General features: G+C 34.5%; 3 protein-coding genes across 3 annotated transcripts; 2 read left to right on the top strand and 1 right to left on the bottom strand.

Annotated features, from left to right (window-relative positions):
* Window positions 1-1,296: 1,296 nt before the first annotated feature.
* On the top strand, window positions 1,297-2,142 carry LOC116024373 (NAC domain-containing protein 91-like). The gene has a single exon (XM_031265266.1). It carries the CDS (start codon window positions 1,297-1,299, stop codon window positions 2,140-2,142), a length of 846 nt encoding a protein of 281 aa, XP_031121126.1.
* Window positions 2,143-7,756: 5,614 nt separating this feature from the next.
* On the top strand, window positions 7,757-10,863 carry LOC116026180 (protein OSB1, mitochondrial-like). Its single transcript, XM_031267648.1, has 5 exons — window positions 7,757-8,229; window positions 9,267-9,405; window positions 9,489-9,576; window positions 9,687-9,793; window positions 10,475-10,863. Exons 1-5 carry the CDS (start codon window positions 7,817-7,819, stop codon window positions 10,652-10,654), a joined length of 927 nt encoding a protein of 308 aa, XP_031123508.1. The 5' UTR covers window positions 7,757-7,816; the 3' UTR covers window positions 10,655-10,863.
* Window positions 10,864-13,144: 2,281 nt separating this feature from the next.
* LOC116025036 (probable galacturonosyltransferase 6) lies at window positions 13,145-17,904 on the bottom strand. The gene is made up of 9 exons (XM_031266092.1): window positions 17,471-17,904; window positions 17,340-17,374; window positions 16,986-17,027; window positions 16,768-16,897; window positions 16,603-16,682; window positions 15,680-15,909; window positions 15,109-15,466; window positions 14,155-14,676; window positions 13,145-13,659 (listed from the first exon to the last, which is right to left on the bottom strand). The coding sequence occupies exons 1-9, from the start codon at window positions 17,583-17,585 to the stop codon at window positions 13,381-13,383; spliced, it is 1,791 nt and encodes a 596-aa protein (XP_031121952.1). The 5' UTR covers window positions 17,586-17,904; the 3' UTR covers window positions 13,145-13,380.
* Window positions 17,905-19,456: the final 1,552 nt, after the last annotated feature.

Here is a 19,456-nt window from a genome sequence, read left to right as displayed (position 1 = left end):
TCTTATAAATATAAATAGTTAAAATCGGGCAATCCAATCTCAAAATTTTTAACTTTTTTATAGACTTTTTCCCTCTATCTAAATATACAAACTATTTATATAAAGTTTTACAATAAGTTCTGTAAATTTCATAAATACTCATATACTTTCTGTTTAATTTGCCTTCTCCTTGGAGATTACATACCACTTCCTGTTGATTATCATCTTTTGACGCCCAGCAGGAACTTCAATTTAGCCTCCTAGATGGGCACATATATATATATATATATATATATATATATATATATATTTTGTTGCCATTGGCATCCTTAGCTTGCAGCGTAATCCTAAGAGCAAACAACTGTCTTGCCAAACCGGCCTGCAAAAGCCATTCATCATTAACAATATCCGGTTTTATAAATTAAGAACAATATATATATATAATACTTCTTTACACGTTGGTTTTCATATATATGAAGCAAATTCTCAAGGATAACCATGGCATGCATAAGCTAAGACCTGCAAAAGGAAACAAGCACTTATGCATTCGCAAAACCCAGCAAACATGACATCTAAAAGTCAAGTTAGCTTGGCCTTGTACGTTACCTCTATAGATGTTGAATCCTTCTTTTCTCTAATCGTCATGGAATAGTGAGAGACAAAGCATTTGGGATTTGGGATGAAAGTTGATTTGATGGGATATATTATTATTATTGTTGTTATTATTATTACTCGTACTATTTTTGGGGTTTGGGATGAAAGTTGATGGAATTGGACATGCTTTGTCTCTCACTATTTCATGACGATTCAAAAATTTTTTTATTTTTTTTTGTCTTGTTCCTTTTCTCTCTTTCTGACCAGAACCTATTATATATATATATGGGTTATGTTAGAAAGGTAGTAGAAAGAAAGAAAGAGAGAAAGAGAAACATCAGAAAGAAAGAAAGAAAGAAAGAAGGAGCTAGCAAACGAAAAAAAATGAAGTGAATTAATTTGGCAAATTTGCTTCTTCTCTTCCTTCGGCAGTGAAGAAAGAAAGAAGAAACCAAATTATTTGCGTTTCATTCCACTCTCCTTCTTCTTCCGCTTGATCGCTCAAATTTTTGGGATTAAGTTATTCTAGTCTATTCCCTACAAAAACTTGTGTTCTTTCCTTATTTCTGTTCGGTGGGTCTAATTATTGAGTGCTCATCAATAAATTAGATCAAATTCCTTTCATCACGAGAAACTTAAGCTAGAATGCTCCTAACACTTTTAGGAGGTAGCAAATAAGATTTTGGAAAGCGTTTTATCGCCGCCAGTCAACGTCTAGTCTTGATGGTGCCGTTAGAAAGATCGACCACCACGGTGTTGCCGCCGCCGAGCTCGCTGCCGGTGGGGTTCAGGTTCCATCCGACGGACGAGGAGCTCATCAATCACTATCTGAAGCTGAAAATCAACGGCTCAAAGGCAGAAGTCAGTATGATCCGCGAAATTGACATCTGTAAACTGGAGCCCTGGGACCTACCTGATTTGTCTATCATTAAATCATATGACAATGAGTGGTTCTTCTTCTGCCCTATAGAGCGGAAGTACCAAAATGGGCAGAGGATGAACCGAGCTACAGAGCAAGGGTACTGGAAGGCAACTGGGAAAGATAGGAATATACTCAGTAAAAAGCGCGTAAAGATTGGGATGAAGAAGACGTTGGTGTACTATGAAGGGCGAGGCCCTAACGGAAAAAGGAGTAATTGGGTTATTCATGAGTATAGGGCTACTGGTGAGACTCCGTTTGTGCTTTGTCGTCTCTTTAAGAAGAATGAAAATGGTGAAAGTCGAAACAGCAATGGGGTTGAGCCAAATGTTTCTTCTCCTATTGTTGTCAAGTCGCCCGGTGAAGATGATCAATCGGATCGCATTAATGCTAATAATGCAGAAAAGTATGTGGACATTGTGCATGATCATGATCTGGAAGAAGCATTGGCATACCTTTATGAGCCTTCAGAAGAACATTTCGATATCTTTTCTCTGCCACAAACAGAGATGGAGGGGTTAGGATTTTCCTATGCTGTTACAAATGACATCCAGTCTCTGAGTGAAACAAATATATCTGATGCAAATGAGTTTATGAACTCATTCCTTGTTAGTTCAGATGAGATTCCCTATGCAAATGGTTCTATATAATCACACGGGAGACAGTAATACACACGAAAGCATTAGGGTGTGTTTGGAACGCAGGAAAATGACTTCTAGAAAATGCGTCATTTTCTGTGTTTGGATATATTCTGAAAAACTGTATTTGGGTGTTTGGTTCGTGTTCTGGAAAATAAGTAGAATTGTATAATTATATATTTTTTATTATTTTATTTAAAATATTAAAATATTTATAATAAAATAAAAATAATAGTATTTTTTAGTAGGTGGAAACCTAAAAATAAAAACACAACACAAAGTCACAACTCACAAAGTATTAATATTAGAGTACCTTATTTCGAATTTTATTTAATTACTTTTTTTGAGTTTGCGACCAATTTGAACAATATATTTATGATTATTTCACTAAAAATGACATCAATTTAAGCAAAATAATCAATTTAAAAAAAACACGAAAAATAGCTCACCGGCCGCCTACCGCCAAGCGCCTAGGTGCCGATTAATCGACGCCTAAGTGCGATTTTTACAACATTGCTATTTAATAAAGAGAGCTAACATGTAATTTTATCATTCAATTAAATGAGTTTATGAGATAGTAGAGAAATGACATGTTGAAATAAAATATTTGAATGATAAAATTACATGTTAACCCTTTTCTGTTAAAGATAAATTGACAATATTCTAATTGTGGCAAGTAAATGAAAGCGAAATGTAACTTCTACCTTCGTCTCAGTGAATGAAGGCAATTGTAGTCATCTTCATCTCAAAGTTACAAAAGTGGCAACGGCCTACGATTGCCTTCAATTTTAGATCTAGACATCAAAAGAGATTTAAAGTCCAAATCTATGCAACCAATGGCGGATCCATCATGGGGGCAGCTGCCTCCACTCACCCCACCCCCACCTCCACCCCATATATAGTCTTTGTATGTATATAGTATATATAGTACAGATTTTAGAACATAAACAATTGGTTAATTAGATGAATTGGTATGAGATTTGTTTTGCTACGAAATGTCAAGGGTTCGAATCCCCTTCAAAACGCTTAAAGGCTTTTTATCTCAATAGATTCTTTAATGTTTTATATATATATTTTTTAAAAATTAATAATGAGATGTGTAATTTATAATGTGTTTTCTATTTGAATTATTTTATCAAATTAATCTTGTTTCATATTTTGTTATGAATATTTTTATAAAGTTATGATGTGTATATCCAACAATATTTATGACTATTTCTTTTGTTTTAATGTTTCACCAGTGTTGCAAAAATTCCATCTAGGGTTGCAATTTTTAATATTTTAGTATTAACTATTAAAGTATCAAATAATTTATAATTATTTCTTAAAAAATTAAAAAATTTTAAATAATTTTTTTTAAAAAAATAAAAAATAAAATAAAAAAAATGCATACTCATTGATTAATTGCCGCCTAAGCGTAGGAAGAGCGCCTAACAATATTTTCAACTATGTGTTTCACCCCCACTGAAAATAATTTCTGAATCCGCCACTATATGCAACCATGACTATCTCTCTTGCCACGTGTTTTTTGCCAATGGATAAGTACGTGGTTGTCGACAACCTGATCTTTTTTAAATATTATTTTCACAACAAAAGTTGTACTATTTTACAAAAGAAATTTAAAATTTTACAAATAAAAAATAAAAGTTGTATAATTAAAATGATAAAATCCACTTAAGTATCAGGACTACACATGTTAACCTAGTTATCGTTACATTAGTAGTAACCTATTGAATAGATAATAAAATGACTTAATTGCATAATTATGTTATAGTTTGGAGGTTTTGTTAGAAGAATAGAAGGTTTTTATTTATTTATTTATTTATTTTTGTTAGATGATTTAATTATATTATTAATTAAATTTAAGAGGACAATTTGACACTATTTTCTAAACCTAGATATAAATGTGACCGTTACAATTGTTATAAAATCTACTCATAATGTTCATATTATAATAATATTTATAACACTCCTTCCTGCTTGACATTATCTTACAACAATCATGCATAGTTAAAAACTCATTTTTCGCGATGGAAATGAAACTCTTCCCCCAACCAACATAGGGGGCTAGCTTGCTTCCACCCGTAGCTCAACTGGTTAGAGCAAAGGACTGAATGTGTCCGTGATTCGAATCCACTTCTAAGCAGGTGAAGGGTCCAAATGACACGTAGCCGGAGGACCATATGGAAAAATCCTAAACATAATCTACTTATATGTATGTTTTATTGGAAAAGGAAAAAAAAAAAAAAACTTGTTTTCTAGGAACTTCACAATGACATAGCTTTACTGTTAAAGGATACATTCTTGAGTCTAGATTCTTGTCCTTTTTTTTTTTTTTTTTTTGCTGCGAATAGAAGCATTTTTTGGTGCTGACTCTATTTTCCAGGAAACCAACCATTGGTGAGTGAATATTCAGTTTCTGAGTCTGGGTATCTTAATTTCTCTCTTGCAGAGGCATGCCGAAGAGGAAGGACAAGGACGACGAGGAGAATAAGACGAAAGAGGTGATGCGTACACAGATTGCTTCCCGCAATAAGTGCTCACTCAAGGAATCACTCAAAAACCTTTCGTGTCCAAAAGAGGATCTTACCTTGTAGACTCTTGGATTTTGAGATCCCAACTCTACAAATGTCTCACCAAACTAACAAATAATACTCTCAACCCTTAGATTATTAAGCAAGGCTAAGAATTAGAGTATTAGGAATCTAGCACTAGAATTAAGATACAAAAATAAAATTAGCTATATAATATGAGTAATAGTATTCTTTTTGGGTTTTTGGATATGTGTGTGAATATAAAGAACAAGATAAGGGGATAAACTAGCTTCTCACTAGCCTACCAAGATTGAATGCTTCTCACAAACAACCTAAACTTCAATGCACTTCTCATGCAAAGAAAAGAGAGAAATTTCACTCAAATTGAATTCTTACAAGGTGTGTCTCAAACCATTGGGTTTATGGGGTATTTATAGGGGAAAATAAGGTATTAAATATTCTAGGTCACTAATCCCACCCAAAATAAAAAATTACAACTTTGTAAAAGTAATTCCCACCCAAAATTAAAAATACAAAATAATTCCTCACCCAAAATTAAAATACAAAATAATTTCCCACCCAAAATTAAAAATACAACATTTTGCAAAAGTAATTTCCACCCAAAAATAAAAAATACAATTCTTGCAAAGTAGTTTCCCACCTAAAAAAAATACACCTTGCAAATAATTTCACACCGGGAAATTTGATCTGATACTGAAGTCTGAATTGTCTTCAAAAGTTTTTATGTGAAGACAATTAAATAGAATTATTTTTCCAGATTGATCTTCTTCTTCACAAAAAGATGTTGGACTCCAATCTGTTTGCACAAAAGTGTTAAAAGCCTCTTGAATCTTCCTTGACTTAGATCTTGTTACCGGGCCACTCGAGACTTTTAATGGATCATTTAATTGTTGCATTCCGGTCTCATCAAGAGGTGATCGCCAACTCGCCGAGGACGGGCGCTTCGCGTGCAAGGATTGTGGAGAGCGACCACCGGAAATGTGTTAAAGCTTACCCACCCAGATGAGTGAGCTTTGGCGAGTGATAAACGTTGGACATGCAAATGGCAGTCCTCCTTGATTATCAAGGAAAATGAAGGATTTGATGCAGATACTGTTCGTAAAGCTAAAAGCCGACTAGACAAGGACAAAAATGATTCTGACTTTGATGAAAAAGGTAAAGATAGATGAAGAGGAGCTTTGTTTTTCATCTGACTCTGTGATGAAAATGGACAAAGAAGGAAGAAATTGAAAATTCAAAAGACCAATTCTCATAAAAATGACTCTCACAAAAAAAAAAAAAAATGGTATTTGATAGTTACGTTGGGGTTCTGAAGCTCTCATGCAGTTTCTTAAATTGATTGGTGAGGATACAAAAAGTAAAATGGTATAATTTATATTTAATAATAATACTAAATATATATATATATATATATATAAATATTTAATAAAATAAAAAAATACATATAAAACATATAAAAGGATGTATTTATAATTAAGGAAAATGACACTTTTTTCCCTATGTTATGTGCATATAGCACTTTTCTCCCCTAAGTTATTAAAGTGACAGTTATTTTCTCTCAGTTATTTAAAAAGTGGCAGTTTTTCTCCTTATAATATTAAATTGACATTTTTTATTTTTATTCTCCAACTAATTATATTACTAATATGTATGGAAGATCACGGTTCGATACAAAGCTAATCGAACACTATAGCAATTGAACCTAAATAGTATGCACGGTTACAGTTACGATTCAAAACGGAAAAAAATAAAATAAAATAATTGTTGAATTTAGACTATTTTTAAATAAAAAATAAAATTATAAAAATAAATAAATAAATAAATAAATAAATAAGTTTTGATTGGTGGTTCAAAATCGAAATTGGAACCGAACTGTACCAGTTTATCAAAATAAGTGTTTGATCATTTTCACTGACTGTGGTTCAGTTCCGGTTCACGATTCAACAATTATTTTATTTTATTTTTTCGATTATGAATCGTAATTAGAACCGTGCATACTATTTCGGTATGATTGCTACAGTATCTGGTTAGGTTCGAACCGAATCCTGATCATCGATGTAATAATTTGTTGGAGATTACATACCACGCACTTCCTTCCTGTTGACAATATAATGATGTTTTGACGCCCAGGGAACTTCAACTTAGCCTCCTGGGCATATATTGTTGCCATTGCCATGCAGTGTACACACAAAAGAACCTATACCTACCAGCACAAGTACAATATAATAAAGCCAACGTAATCCTAAGAGCAAACAACTGTCTTGCCAAACCTGCAAATAAAACCCATTGATCATCAACAATATCCGGTTTTCAAAATTAAGAACAATAATACTTCTTTACATGTTTTTTTTTTTAAACAATACTTCTTTACATGTTGGTTTTGATATATATGAAGCAAATTCTCAAGGATAACCATGGCATAAGACCTGCAAATTAAAGGAAACAAGCACTTATGCATTCGCAAAACCAACCAAACATGACATCTAAAATATTTGGGTTATCTGGCAAACACTTGGGGCATATTTACTAAGAAAACTGTTTACTGCACTTATTTATTTTTTCAATTTTTTTTAGATTAACGTTATAAAATTAAGATAAGTTTAATTTCGAGTGATTTTAAATATATTTGGTTTAATTTCGAGTGATTTTAGATATATTTGGTTTAAATAAATATTCTAGCTAGTGGGAATCAAATTTATTTTTGTATCCAACTTGGAGGTTAGGACCCTAAGCCAACGAACCAAAAAGGATGTTTACATTTGATATTTGAATCAAATTTATTTTTGTATATAACATAACTAAAATTGAATAGTCATACACCTCATTTGAAAATGTTAATAGTCAATGATTAAATGTGATTAAAACTGAATAATTGTGCACTTAATATGAAAATTTTAATAATCAAAAGACTAAAATTGATACTATATGTATTACAGTTGAGGGATTAAAAATGATATTTTTCTCCTCTTTTTTTTTTTTTGGGTTTATTCTCCTATCTTTAAAAAGTGTCGTTTTGTGTTAAAAAAGTGTCGTTTCTCGCAGAAAGATATTTAGCATTTATCACTACGAGGCAGCAAACCGAAGAGCGCCGGTGTCCTTCACCAGATAACCTTTACAAAGAGCGAGCGATAATGGTGTTTGAGAAAACAGTGTTTCTGTCAAAGCCCTTTACACTCACTCCCAACGCCCCTTTAAGAAATTCCCATACCCCTTCTCTCTCCATCAATTTTCAACCCTTATCTCTTAGCCTTTCTTCGTCTTCTTCATTCAATAAAAACCGAGGATTCGTCTCCAGCGGCCCAATTAGCTACTCAAACGATTACAGTAACAGCAGCAACCCCAATGGCGTTGTTTACGAGTACGACCGGTTTGGGGCCGCACAGTACCCGCGCCCCATGGAGATTCAATGGAAGAAGGAGCTTTGCAATTCTGTGCAACTCATTGGCGTCGTTGCGAAGCCCGTCCAAATCAAGCACCTTCCCTCCGGGAAGGTCTTAGCTTGGTCCCGCCTTGCCGTCAAGAAGTCTCAAAACGAAACATGCTGGTAGTTTATCCGGCTATTTTTACTCTTTTTTTTTTTTTAATCCTCAAATTTATTTTAGTTTATTCGGTAATTTGAGTAGAGTGGAATGCTATTTAATGCCTTATTGAGTAAAAGATTGGATGTTTCTAAGGAAATCTAATGGCAACTCCATTTAATCTTCATTCATAGGATAAACAAGGCAGGAGACATATTTATTATCTTGATAAAAGCCTCCAGGAGCTGGCAATTGTAGCAATTTTCTTTAAAATTTCTCTAGTACTTTTGGATTTCAAGTATGTTCTTTGAATCACAAGTCTTCAGTGGTTAGATACCTGAAATAGCTATATATTAGGTAAATGGAATTTCATCATTGTTAAGCTATATTTTGCGTGGAAATAGAACATGAATGCTTTTAGATCCCTTTCCACTCAATGGTTTATTCCTCCACGGTCCAACACTCCAATCATCTCCTTTGTTGTTTAGCAGTTTGTTGGGCGGAACGGTCAAGTCTAGTACCAGGTGGCTAGGGGGATTGTTAGACGGAGACATCAAGGATCAAGTTCAGCACATGCCTCTAGAAAATGTGGCGGTATAAGGAAATAAAGTTATCTATAGCTTTTGGCGTAGTGGTAAACACTTGATCAGTTGATCCTAACTAGTGGCATCAGAGCCAGGTCACGGAGCTATGTATGCTGAATGAACAAAAATGGTTTTATCTGTTTGACTTGGACAAACATATTGCAAGGGGGTCCTGTGTGTTTGTTTCAAATATATATCTGAACTAAGAGTCTTCAACCTTGGCCCATCTTTCTCCATCGGAGTCCTAATTGGCTAAATTGTTATTTGTTTGACTAAATACTTTTGGCATGTAGAAGAATCTTGTGTTTTAGTTGCCATGCTGCTTCAGATGCTCTAAACTAACAGACCTTCCTCTGTATATTTATTCCCATACTTTAGCTGAAGTTTAACTCTTAGGTTGAACTTATTCTCCCTCCTTCCAAATAAAAAGGATGCGTGCTGTGTGGTTAACTATTAAATGTTTAATCTGTAACTTTCAGGATCAATTTGAGTTTTTGGGATGAATTGGCTCATGTTGCTTTCCAACATGTGGAGAAAGGTTCCCAAATATATGTATCAGGTCGCTTGGTCTCAGATACTATTGAAGGCGATGATGGAAAACAGCAGACTTACTATAAGGTTGCTTTTTCCTTTTTCACATTTCTATTTTCAAGGACTTACGCCACATAACTTGATTGTAATGGTGTTTTCATCTTTGACAGGTGATTGTTCAGAACTTAAATTTCGTTGAAAGGAACTTTTCTTCACCCGTGACATTGTATGATGGGGAATCTAATTCCATGGCACAAGGCAATAACTAGTTATTTACTCAATTTGTGTCCATTTCTAGATTAGGCATGAGGCATCTACTATAATTAGTAGTTGTAAAGCTAATGCAATTTCTTTACATGCCCTTGCAGGCACAAAGCCAAAGAATTATGCAGCAAATAGTACAGGATCCGTTGAGGAGCTATGGCAAGCCTTCTTTGCTAACCCTATGGAATGGTGGGACAATAGGAAAAGCAAGGTAGTGCTTTTACCATATTAGTTAAAATATTAAAATGGTTTCAATCAAGGAAGTGCATCAATAAGTAGCTTACATGGCTTATGTTGTTTCTTGAACTAAGTGCTAAAAACCTGTTATTACCAATTACCACTGCTATTGTGGTTTACATCTCTCTGTATCAACATGCAAATATACTTGATTGTGTGCCTGTAGTGTAACAGTGTTTATGATTTATTTTTGAAATTTCCAACCTTTTATCCTTGGAGAACTGATACCCGTACCAGCACTACTTGTTCTAGACTGTAAAATACGCAGTTATACCATATAATGTTTGTTAAGAGTCCCACGCTGAAAAAATAAGAAAGAATATATGAGTTTATAAGGTCATGGATTAGACTAGCTAATAGATTCATTCTTTTAGTGTGATTTGGCCCATATGCATTATAGCCCTGGCCCAATTTTAGATTCTTGTTCGGTCCACTTTGGTGGTGTCCCTGGTGCATTATAGCCTAGTTGAGTAACATTGGCCCAATATTATAACAATGTTGTGTGCCCATTGTCCTTTATGTTGGTAGGAACTAAAACATGCCATCAGAAATGACATATGGTCATGGATGAAAATGCTGATTGTGTAATAATCTATTCTTCAACATGTCTTTAATTATCCGAAATATGTAGTGATTGATGTATATCTGTTTCCAGAGGAGCCCGAATTACCCAGACTTCAAGCACAAAGCCACCAGTGAATCATTATGGGTAGAAGGCTGGAACAATCCGCCATGGGTGAAATCTCAACTTGCTATATTGGACTCTAGAATGGAAGGTCTTCGTGATCAAAGTGATAGCATGCATGTGAACTTCATGACAGACCCACCTGTTTAGCTGCTCTCTTATTTGAGTAGATTAGATTCATTTAACCATAATTTTGCAGTGTATATGTTTTTTCCTTGCTGAGGATCTATTTCAGTTTGAGTGCCACTTCTACCCATTGAATGTGGTAATGGATATATGTATGCTACTTTCTGCATCTTGATGATAAGTTAGCTTCCAAGTTCCAAATTCAAAGGTATGGCTCTTAGTTTCATGCCAAATTTTATTATAGACCGTGTTCCATGTAGCCGCGTGGACCATGAAGTAAAACGATCGACGTTGTTTAATTTTAATTTTGGAAAAAGAAATTCGTTACGGTTATATGAACTTTGTTTTTTAGTTGTATTTTTCACACCAATTTCATTATAGAAATATTGAAATATCATTTTAATTGCAACTCATGTCTCTGATATCTAGTTTTATTTTATATACACAATATGTTTCTATTACATGTTCACTTGACAATATACATATTTGTATGAGCTTTGGTTTTCAATTTCATTTTATATTCACAGTAGGTTCATTATAATGACACTAAAATATCATTTTAATTCTATTACATGTTCATTTGACAATATATATATATATATATATATATATATATATATATATATATATATTTGTAACATGATACATTATTAGTTCAAGGTAATGACAACCATTTCTTTTACTTAAAAGATACGTCTCACACAATTGTATGAACCATGACGATTGTAATTTCACTATATATGCAACTGCACCCACATACAGTCATACATGGCACATGCATGGGATGAGATCATGTATGTTATTGCAAATTCAATTCACAATAAATTAAAAATATATGTAATTAAATTTGAGAACAAAATTACATCTATCTTCTAATCATAATTCACTTTTATGATTATTTATAGCTTTAAATAAGCTTATAAGGCTTTCTACATTAGTGGGTTCTGTGGAGTTTTTAGAATAGTAAAAATTAACGGATGAATTTTTAATAAATGTAGGGGTGGATTTTTGGAGATAGTGGGAAGTGGGGCCCACTGCTAGGGGAGAATTGCGCCTCATGTGCATGAAGTGCAACTCTCGTGCCCACACAGGCGTAAATCCATTTTTTATTTTTTTTTTAAATTTTTTTTCCTTCACTCTCATTTTTTCTTTCCTAATCACACATGTAAAATCTACTCAAAAACCTCATAGTATTGAGGATGGCCTGAGTTTCAAAATAAATTCTATCAAATATAGTCATACTCTTTTCACTATGTACCTCAATTTCTATGAAAAATTAAAGGAAAAAAAATTACTCCGCATCTTTCAATTCACAATATAAGTATTTGGTTAATTAATTTTTTGTAACAACTTATTGCTCTAAAAGGCTAAAATTCAAAAATCCGATTAGCTTTTTGAGGGAGTCATTTGGCATATAATAAGCTAACAGTTAATTTACCAAACATCTTTTTACAATCAACCAATACTATCAACTAATCAAACCTACTAAACCAATTAACTAACGATTATTTACCAAACATGCCGATATATATATATATATATATATATATATATATATATATATATATATATATATATATAATGGGTTCCTGTGCGGTTGCTTAGGTGCGTGGTTTTTCTTATTAAAGTGCGTGGTTTGTGTGTTTAAGGTGCGTCAGTGTTGAAACTTAAGGTGAGTTAACTTAAAGCTTTAGGTGCGTGGCTTTCCTTTTTAAGCTGCGCTGTTTTCCTTCTTAAGGTGCGTGATTTGTATGCTTAAGATATGTCAGTGTTGAACCATAAGATGAGCCATTTTAAAACTTTAGGTGCGTGGTTTGTGTTCTTAAAGTGCTTTATTTGTGTGTTTGACGTGCGTAGTTTGTGTATTGAAGGTGCACCATTTAAAAAACTTAAGCGTGTGGTTTGTGTTCAATAGCTTAAGGTGCGCGGTTTGAGTACTTAAGGTGCGTCATTTTAATGTTTAAAGTGCGTAACCGCATGGGAAACTATACCCACACCTGAACCCTTCCTCTATATATATATATATCCATCCTATTCCTATAGCCTATAGGCATCCTAGCTAAGGCCTAAGGCTTCCCTTAATTTTTAGAATCCTCAACTCCAACCCGATAGAATATTTAGGAAAATATATATTACTGTAATTTAGTAGCTCAGCAGACAAGACAAAATGTTGAACTTTGATCTATTTCTCTAAATATTACCATTGACAAATTGAGCTAAGCTCGTGCAGGTAAGGCCGTACTTAATTAACATCAGATCCTTTGATAAGTGTGAGCCTTGTGCAAGAGTTAAGGAACATTTCCCAGGGGACATCACCGCCGTCGTCCTAGCTAGCTTGTCCTCAGCTCGTACGTGGGAGCGTATTCATCACATCCCTTGTAGCCAGGGGCTTCCCTTTCGCCCTCGCAGTAGACGCCAATGCTGCAGTTTTTTCCTGTGTTGTCCTACACCACCTACCACAAACGGAATTGTAGCAATACATTTTTTACTACAAACAATATAATAATATTATTCTCCATGCAAAAATTGTGAACGATTTTTATTCTTTTTTAGCAAACAGCGAAATCATTCATTAAGATCACAGCAAAGAGCATTACAAATGAAGATAGGAGGTTCCTCGAACCATTCCTTACGATCTGCATTAAAAATAGAGTGCCTAGCTAACAAGTTGGCAACTCCATTCGCAAAACGTTCGACAAATGAGTAGTGAAATGGACACAATAAATAAGCTTCCATATCTATCTAATTAACTAACTATTTATGTTGCAGTGCTGCAGAAATGGGTTGTCAGTGTTCAAATATTTCTTCCAATAAGACTTATACTTGTCAACCCCACTATCCAGCCATGGCTTCATAATTCCATCATAATGTATCACTGCTGCCTCCTCAATATCCTCTACCCTAACATCACACTCCTCATAACCTAAACCACTCACATGCCATCTTCTGTCTACACCCACTGTGTTTTTGTAGAAGGTTATCCACCCAATTGCCAAACTACCACCTTTAAATAATGATTTCTTACTTCCCTGCATCACATAAGCAAAAACCATTATTAATAATCTACAAATACATTGCTATCAACTAAAGCAGTTACTGCATTAACATGGGAAAATTCCATTTTTAGTCCTCCAGTTATACCACACCATGGTAGTGGTACAAATTTAGTCTTTGAGATATATGTGTGACCATCTTTGACTCCTAAGTTAGGCATGGAGTGACGATTTTAGTCCTTAGAATGACCGAATGAGTCACTTTATTAAGTTACAAATTGGTAGTAGAAATAATCTCCGAGGGACTAAAATCGTCATTTCGTGCATAACTTAGGGGTTAAAGATGGTCACGCATATAACTCAGGGACTAAGTTTGTACCACAGGTATAACTGAAGGACCAAAAATGCAATTTTCTCTATAATTAAATATCATGTTGGCTGTTGCATGTGTTTGCATCATCCTAAACACAAAAACTTGCATTATAATTATTTATAGATATATTTGAATTGGCTATAGTTATAGATCCATACCAGATCCAAGTACTTGTGATAGACACCGGTTAGATTTTGCCGCCTCCATTCTTGCAGATTAAACAAATTCATTCCAAATGCCCAGGTGCATGTTCCGTTATCAAAATTCTCTGCCATCACCGGGTCTGTGAAGTTTATCAACATATTCATCCGACGAAATGAAGGTTCACCTGGCTCACATGTCTCAACAGCAGCATTCACTTTACCATTCATGTTGGTTCCCCAAAGTGCTGTCAGATCCCTTCGCACAACTACATCGTGGTCAAGAAGCAAAATCTTGTCGAGCAAAGGGAACACGTCTGGCAGATAAAACCGCAGGTGATTCAATGCAGAAGTATATTTTGGATCAAGAGAGTCTTGCTTATGCAAAGTGGCATTGTGTTTGGTGGACAACCATTCAAAGCCATCTATGCTCTGGATCTGAATTGTCGCTTTGCCAGGAGTATTCAATAAAAACCACATTGACATTGCAGGAAGGTTAAGAGAATCTGTCACTATATGAAAGACAATTCTCTCAGGATCCTGCCAAGTAGCTAAAAATTCATCTTTAGTACAAAATTTATAGATAAACACCTGATCTTTGGAAAATTTAAGTTATGCCACTAATTTGTACAATCAAATATTGAGTTTTTCCATGAAAGTATTAACACAAAATTCTGAATATCCTTGAACATATGGCGCATCCATGCATAAAAACACAGAAAACATTTGTACCCTTTTTGCAATATACATTAAGAAATACTCTCCAACAATTATATGCATGCACATTGTGAGCTCTTTTATTGAAAAAATAAACGTAGAATGAAAACATATCAGATATGAAAACAATATATCCTTACATCCACCAACACCACACCAAGAGTGAAAAAGAAATGAAAAATGAAATTAAGAGCTCAAGAACAGAAGATGAACCCAGAGAAGAAGTGTATATAACTATATACAATGGAAACTTACCTCAGCTGCTGATATGGTTGAGTTGACAACCACAGAACATGCCAAAATATTATCAGAGAAGACAGCAAAGTGATACAGATCTGGATTGTGCAACTTATGTTGGTTGGGGAGTTCCCGCTCTTCACGTTGCCAGGCAAAATATTCAGCAGTCAACTGCATGGACAGGCAGTGTAGGCCTTTAGGGGTGATTCGTCCAGTTAGCTGTGTGAGAAATGCAGCTTGCCTCTTATGTGATCGGAGCTGCTCTTCAGCATTATATGTCATAGCACGAAGTTTTTTCACCATTGCTGTGCAGTCAGGGTACCTTCGGTGAGCTGTTGATAAGGTTGACCTCATTGCTTTCATCCTCTGCACATCCCTGAAAATGCAAACTAGTTTATGGCTCTAATATGTATTACGAGGACAATTAAGCCTTACATGAGACAGACAACCAAGACAAAGTGACAAACCAAATAGAATCCATCCAATTCTGCTGCCTATAGTTGTTATCATTTATCCCCTTTCCTCTTCAAAAGTAAATATTAGAGTAGAGTGTTTAGAAGTGTGAAGTGGAGGACTAGGATCATATTACCTCCGAGACAACTCAGAACCCTTTGTAACTTTATCCACAGTTCTCTCCAGCTCTTTAATTCGCAGCTTCATCTCTTTCGCGAAATGAGAATTGCTACCTGGTGGTACAAAATTCAGATATGATCTTGCTCTAATTATCTGATCCTTCATCTCTTTCACCTTCTCTTCTATTAACCTTTGCGGTCGAAACCTACTTCTATTGCGTTGACCATTTTTTGGCTCAGACTGTTTCTGAAATAAAACCAAATAAATCCTTCAGATTCAGACAGTAAGGTCAATGCTAAGTGTGTGAGTCATGAAAGCTAAAGAAAAGAGTAACCTAGCAGTAGTTACAAAGTGAACTGCACAGAAAGAGATAGAAAATAGTAAAAGAAAAATAAGAGCTATCCCTAACATCGGAAATGACTTTACATTTTTAAACTAAATGCAGGTTTTATCCTGACTTATATCACAACCACAGGCAATCATGCAAATCAGTCCTGCAAATATTTTTCAAACTATAGTAATCACATTTTCGACCACTAAACCCAAAGCCCATCTTAGTTCTAGTTCTGCCAGTTTGAGTTACACGGTTTCAAATGATTCCAAGTTTTACTTTTTACAAGAAAAATAAAATACTTTCTTTAGGGAGCAATAGCAGATAAAGTCTTAATCATCATCAGTCAATTACAAGTAAAAAGAATCAAAATCCCTAATGTGTAAATTTCAATGATGCAATCAGCATATACCAATGCTTTAAACTGTGATGAAGGTTAATGCAGTGGAGCTGAAATTTCATAAGTTCTGAAAGGAACATATACCAGAAAATGACAATCTTGCTCAGCAGACTAGCAATATAATGGAAAAAGTATCACCACAAGATGCTGGTATAAAATATTTATTGTACTTAGAACTTGCATTATTTAAATAATACAAAAATCATACTTTTTTATTGGACTCTGTTGCTAATGCCTCCACCAGCTGACCATGTTGTTTCTCTTTCTCCACATCATCATGCATGTTTCCTGAAATCAAACAAGTTCAAAATGGAGTGAGCAACGGAAATATAAAAGAAACAAATAATATCAACAAAAGAAAAGTAAAAATCACTTTCTCCCAAGCTAGCATCATCTTCGTTTCCAAACTCAATTGATCTATTGCTCTCCTCAAAATCACTGGAACTAAACACTTCGTCTTTGTATAAACCAGGGGGAGTTTCTTTGAAAACTTCTCCTTTTTCCTGCACCGACATTTCACACAACTTTTAGCAAAGCAAAATAACCCAAGTAAAAACATCTTAAGCAGACATATTCAGAGATTTGGATTACCTCCTCTATTGTTCTGAGGATTTGAACCTCACTCCAATGTTTCTGAACAAGAAAACCAAAATTCGTTTGATCTCATGTACAACAGTTTAAAACATTGGCAAGAAGAAGGAAGCACATAACAAAAGGAAAATAATTATTTTTTTCCCACCCCATTTCCCAGTAATGGGAGCAAGGAGCTGATTAAAATTTCACAACTTGGGGCTGATCGTTTCCAAGTATGGATATTAAAAAAAATGCAAACAAAAAAGCAGATGTCATAATTTAACTAAGGATGATTTCGGCTTACTAAACAAAACATGAATTTAAAATAAAGAAAATCATGAATAGGAAAATTAAGAGCATACAAGTTCTTACAATGATGGATAAATCTCTGTAAAATCCCCCCCTCTCTGCAACAAATCAACAAACAAAATAATCAACCGAATGAGGTGAAATGGGAATTGACAATTTTATATTCAAGGAAAAGAAAGAAAAAAGAACAATACCACGTGGGGAATGCAAGTGTTTAAGCCTGTTAGAGAGGAAGAAGATAGGCAAGAATAAGGAGACAAGAAGAAGAGAGAGGATGAACATCCTCGACCTTCGACGGAAAATCCTCATTTACATCTACTCTAGGTGGCGGTGACCCAAACCCTCAAGCCTTTGAAGCTAAGTAGGTTTTCCGGCATTCGCAAAACGGCGTCGAATCGGTTCCAGAATCCGGATCGCTCAGAAAAGGAAGAGAAATCAGACTGCGTGTGTCTGACTAGGGATTTCGCGTATTTGTCTATTGGGTGACTGAAATAGAACATTGTTTCTGTTACTTTAGAGAGAAAATATGGAAAGCGATGAAGACGGAGAGAGAGGTGGCGCCATGACCGTTACAGAATGCAAGGAAAGAGATTCGAGGGGACGATCACTGTATTGATTTTGCTTCTGTTCTGTTTTCTTTCCATTTTTGAAATTTGTCTTTCCGTGTGGAGTTGTATTTATACTTTTCCCCGTGGGGTTGCTTTCACATTTTAAAATACAAAAACTTATAAAAAATGAACGGCTTTTTTCTAGCCTTGTTGTGAAGAGGATTGCGCAATCAATGTTGTTGCCTTGTTGGTCCCAACTCCCAAGCGGTGTATGAGAACAATGTTATAAATTCTTGATTGATGGACATTATTACATTAAACTTGAGAGTTGAGACTCTTTATCTTATGTTAAGGATATGAAATGTTGTATGGATTAATATAAATTGATAATGAAGGTTTAATGAAATTGATCTTAAAGATCTTATGTTATTGTGTTCTACATTTTGTGTTATATTTTTCTCTTTACTCTTCCATTCTATTTTGCAATATTGTTGATACGTACAATCGACACGTTACCGTACAATTCGAGTCTCTATCTAATTTCTGGTGAACGGTATGATCGGTACTTTGTCTTGTGCATTTTATTCTATAATCTATGACTTTGTTTATGCATAGTGATCATTTATATAGATACCTTCGAGTATGAATTGGAACCTCAAATCATTGTTTTTGTAAAATGAGTATTCTCCCTTTTGGATTTTATTGTATATGTGTGTTTATGATACTTTTTTTTTTTTGGTAAACGGGAGCTGGCCTAGGGGGAATCGTTACTTGTGGGAATTGAACCCGGATTCTCCCAAAATTCCTCCCCACCAAGAAAGCTCACTTGCCACTTGAGCTACCACATTGGGTTACAAATTCTCTTTATTTATCCTCCTAGTTCATGTATATGAGTTAGGCTCTACACGAACCATTATGCTTTCAAATGGTAAATATATGCGGTTATATGCCAAATTATATGTATATGTATCCATGTATGTTCTACGACTTTGGATATTGAATGCATAATCAATTCTTATTATGTTTGCATCGGATTGCTATGTTTGCATCAAAATGCTAAGATACATATATGCATATTTATATAAAAAGGTGTATATTCATCCATTGTTTGAACATGTATTCACAATAGTGGTTTTTCCCAATATTGTCACATATTACTTCGTAAAGTTGCATGAAAATGATGTTCTAGTAGATCATGTCCTCCACTGCCAAATGTGAATTTATTGAGCTATCTTAAGGAGAAAGCAATTATTAAACTTAAGCTCTGGATAATGAAATATATTTGACATCTAAGGAATTGAAACAAGCTTTTGCAACTAAGTCACAAAGCACCGATGCTAGAAGGCACAAGCTCTCACTTTCATACGTCACCATTTGAACCACGATCTTAAAAATGAATATTTGTTTGAAAAAGTCCCCATTGCGTTATGGAAGTCCTTGAAGAACCATTTCGACCAGTAGTCATCATTTGTCATTCTTTAGGCACAATTTGACTAGCTTTTAATCTCAAGTTTTAAGATTATAAATTAGTAAATGACTATAATTCAACTTTGCATAAAATAGTCTCGCAATTACAACTCTACAAGCAAGAAGTTTCAGAGAAATACATATTTGAAAATACTTTGTCTACTT

This window comes from Ipomoea triloba, chromosome 7, assembly GCF_003576645.1.
Source record: "Ipomoea triloba cultivar NCNSP0323 chromosome 7, ASM357664v1".
NCBI lineage: Eukaryota > Viridiplantae > Streptophyta > Magnoliopsida > Solanales > Convolvulaceae > Ipomoea > Ipomoea triloba.
The sequence above is the reverse complement of the archived record's forward strand: the minus strand, read 5'-3'. Positions and strand labels throughout refer to the sequence as shown.

What these genes read in the sequence shown, in the direction of transcription:
- LOC116026180 (XM_031267648.1), top strand. Translation starts at nt 7,817, where the DNA reads ATGGTGTTTGAGAAAACAGTGTTTCTGTCAAAGCCCTTTACACTCACT. An exon ending in AACAGCAGACTTACTATAAG is followed by an intron (nt 9,406 to 9,488) that starts GTTGCTTTTTCC and finishes CATCTTTGACAG; the next exon opens with GTGATTGTTCAGAACTTAAA. An exon ending in GGGACAATAGGAAAAGCAAG is followed by an intron (nt 9,794 to 10,474) that starts GTAGTGCTTTTA and finishes ATCTGTTTCCAG; the next exon opens with AGGAGCCCGAATTACCCAGA.
- LOC116025036 (XM_031266092.1), bottom strand. Translation starts at nt 17,585, where the DNA reads ATGAGGATTTTCCGTCGAAGGTCGAGGATGTTCATCCTCTCTCTTCTT. An exon ending in GGTTCTGAGTTGTCTCGGAG is followed by an intron (nt 15,467 to 15,679) that starts GTAATATGATCC and finishes TTGCATTTTCAG; the next exon opens with GGATGTGCAGAGGATGAAAG. An exon ending in ATCACAAGTACTTGGATCTG is followed by an intron (nt 13,660 to 14,154) that starts GTATGGATCTAT and finishes TATGTGATGCAG; the next exon opens with GGAAGTAAGAAATCATTATT.
- LOC116024373 (XM_031265266.1), top strand. Translation starts at nt 1,297, where the DNA reads ATGGTGCCGTTAGAAAGATCGACCACCACGGTGTTGCCGCCGCCGAGC.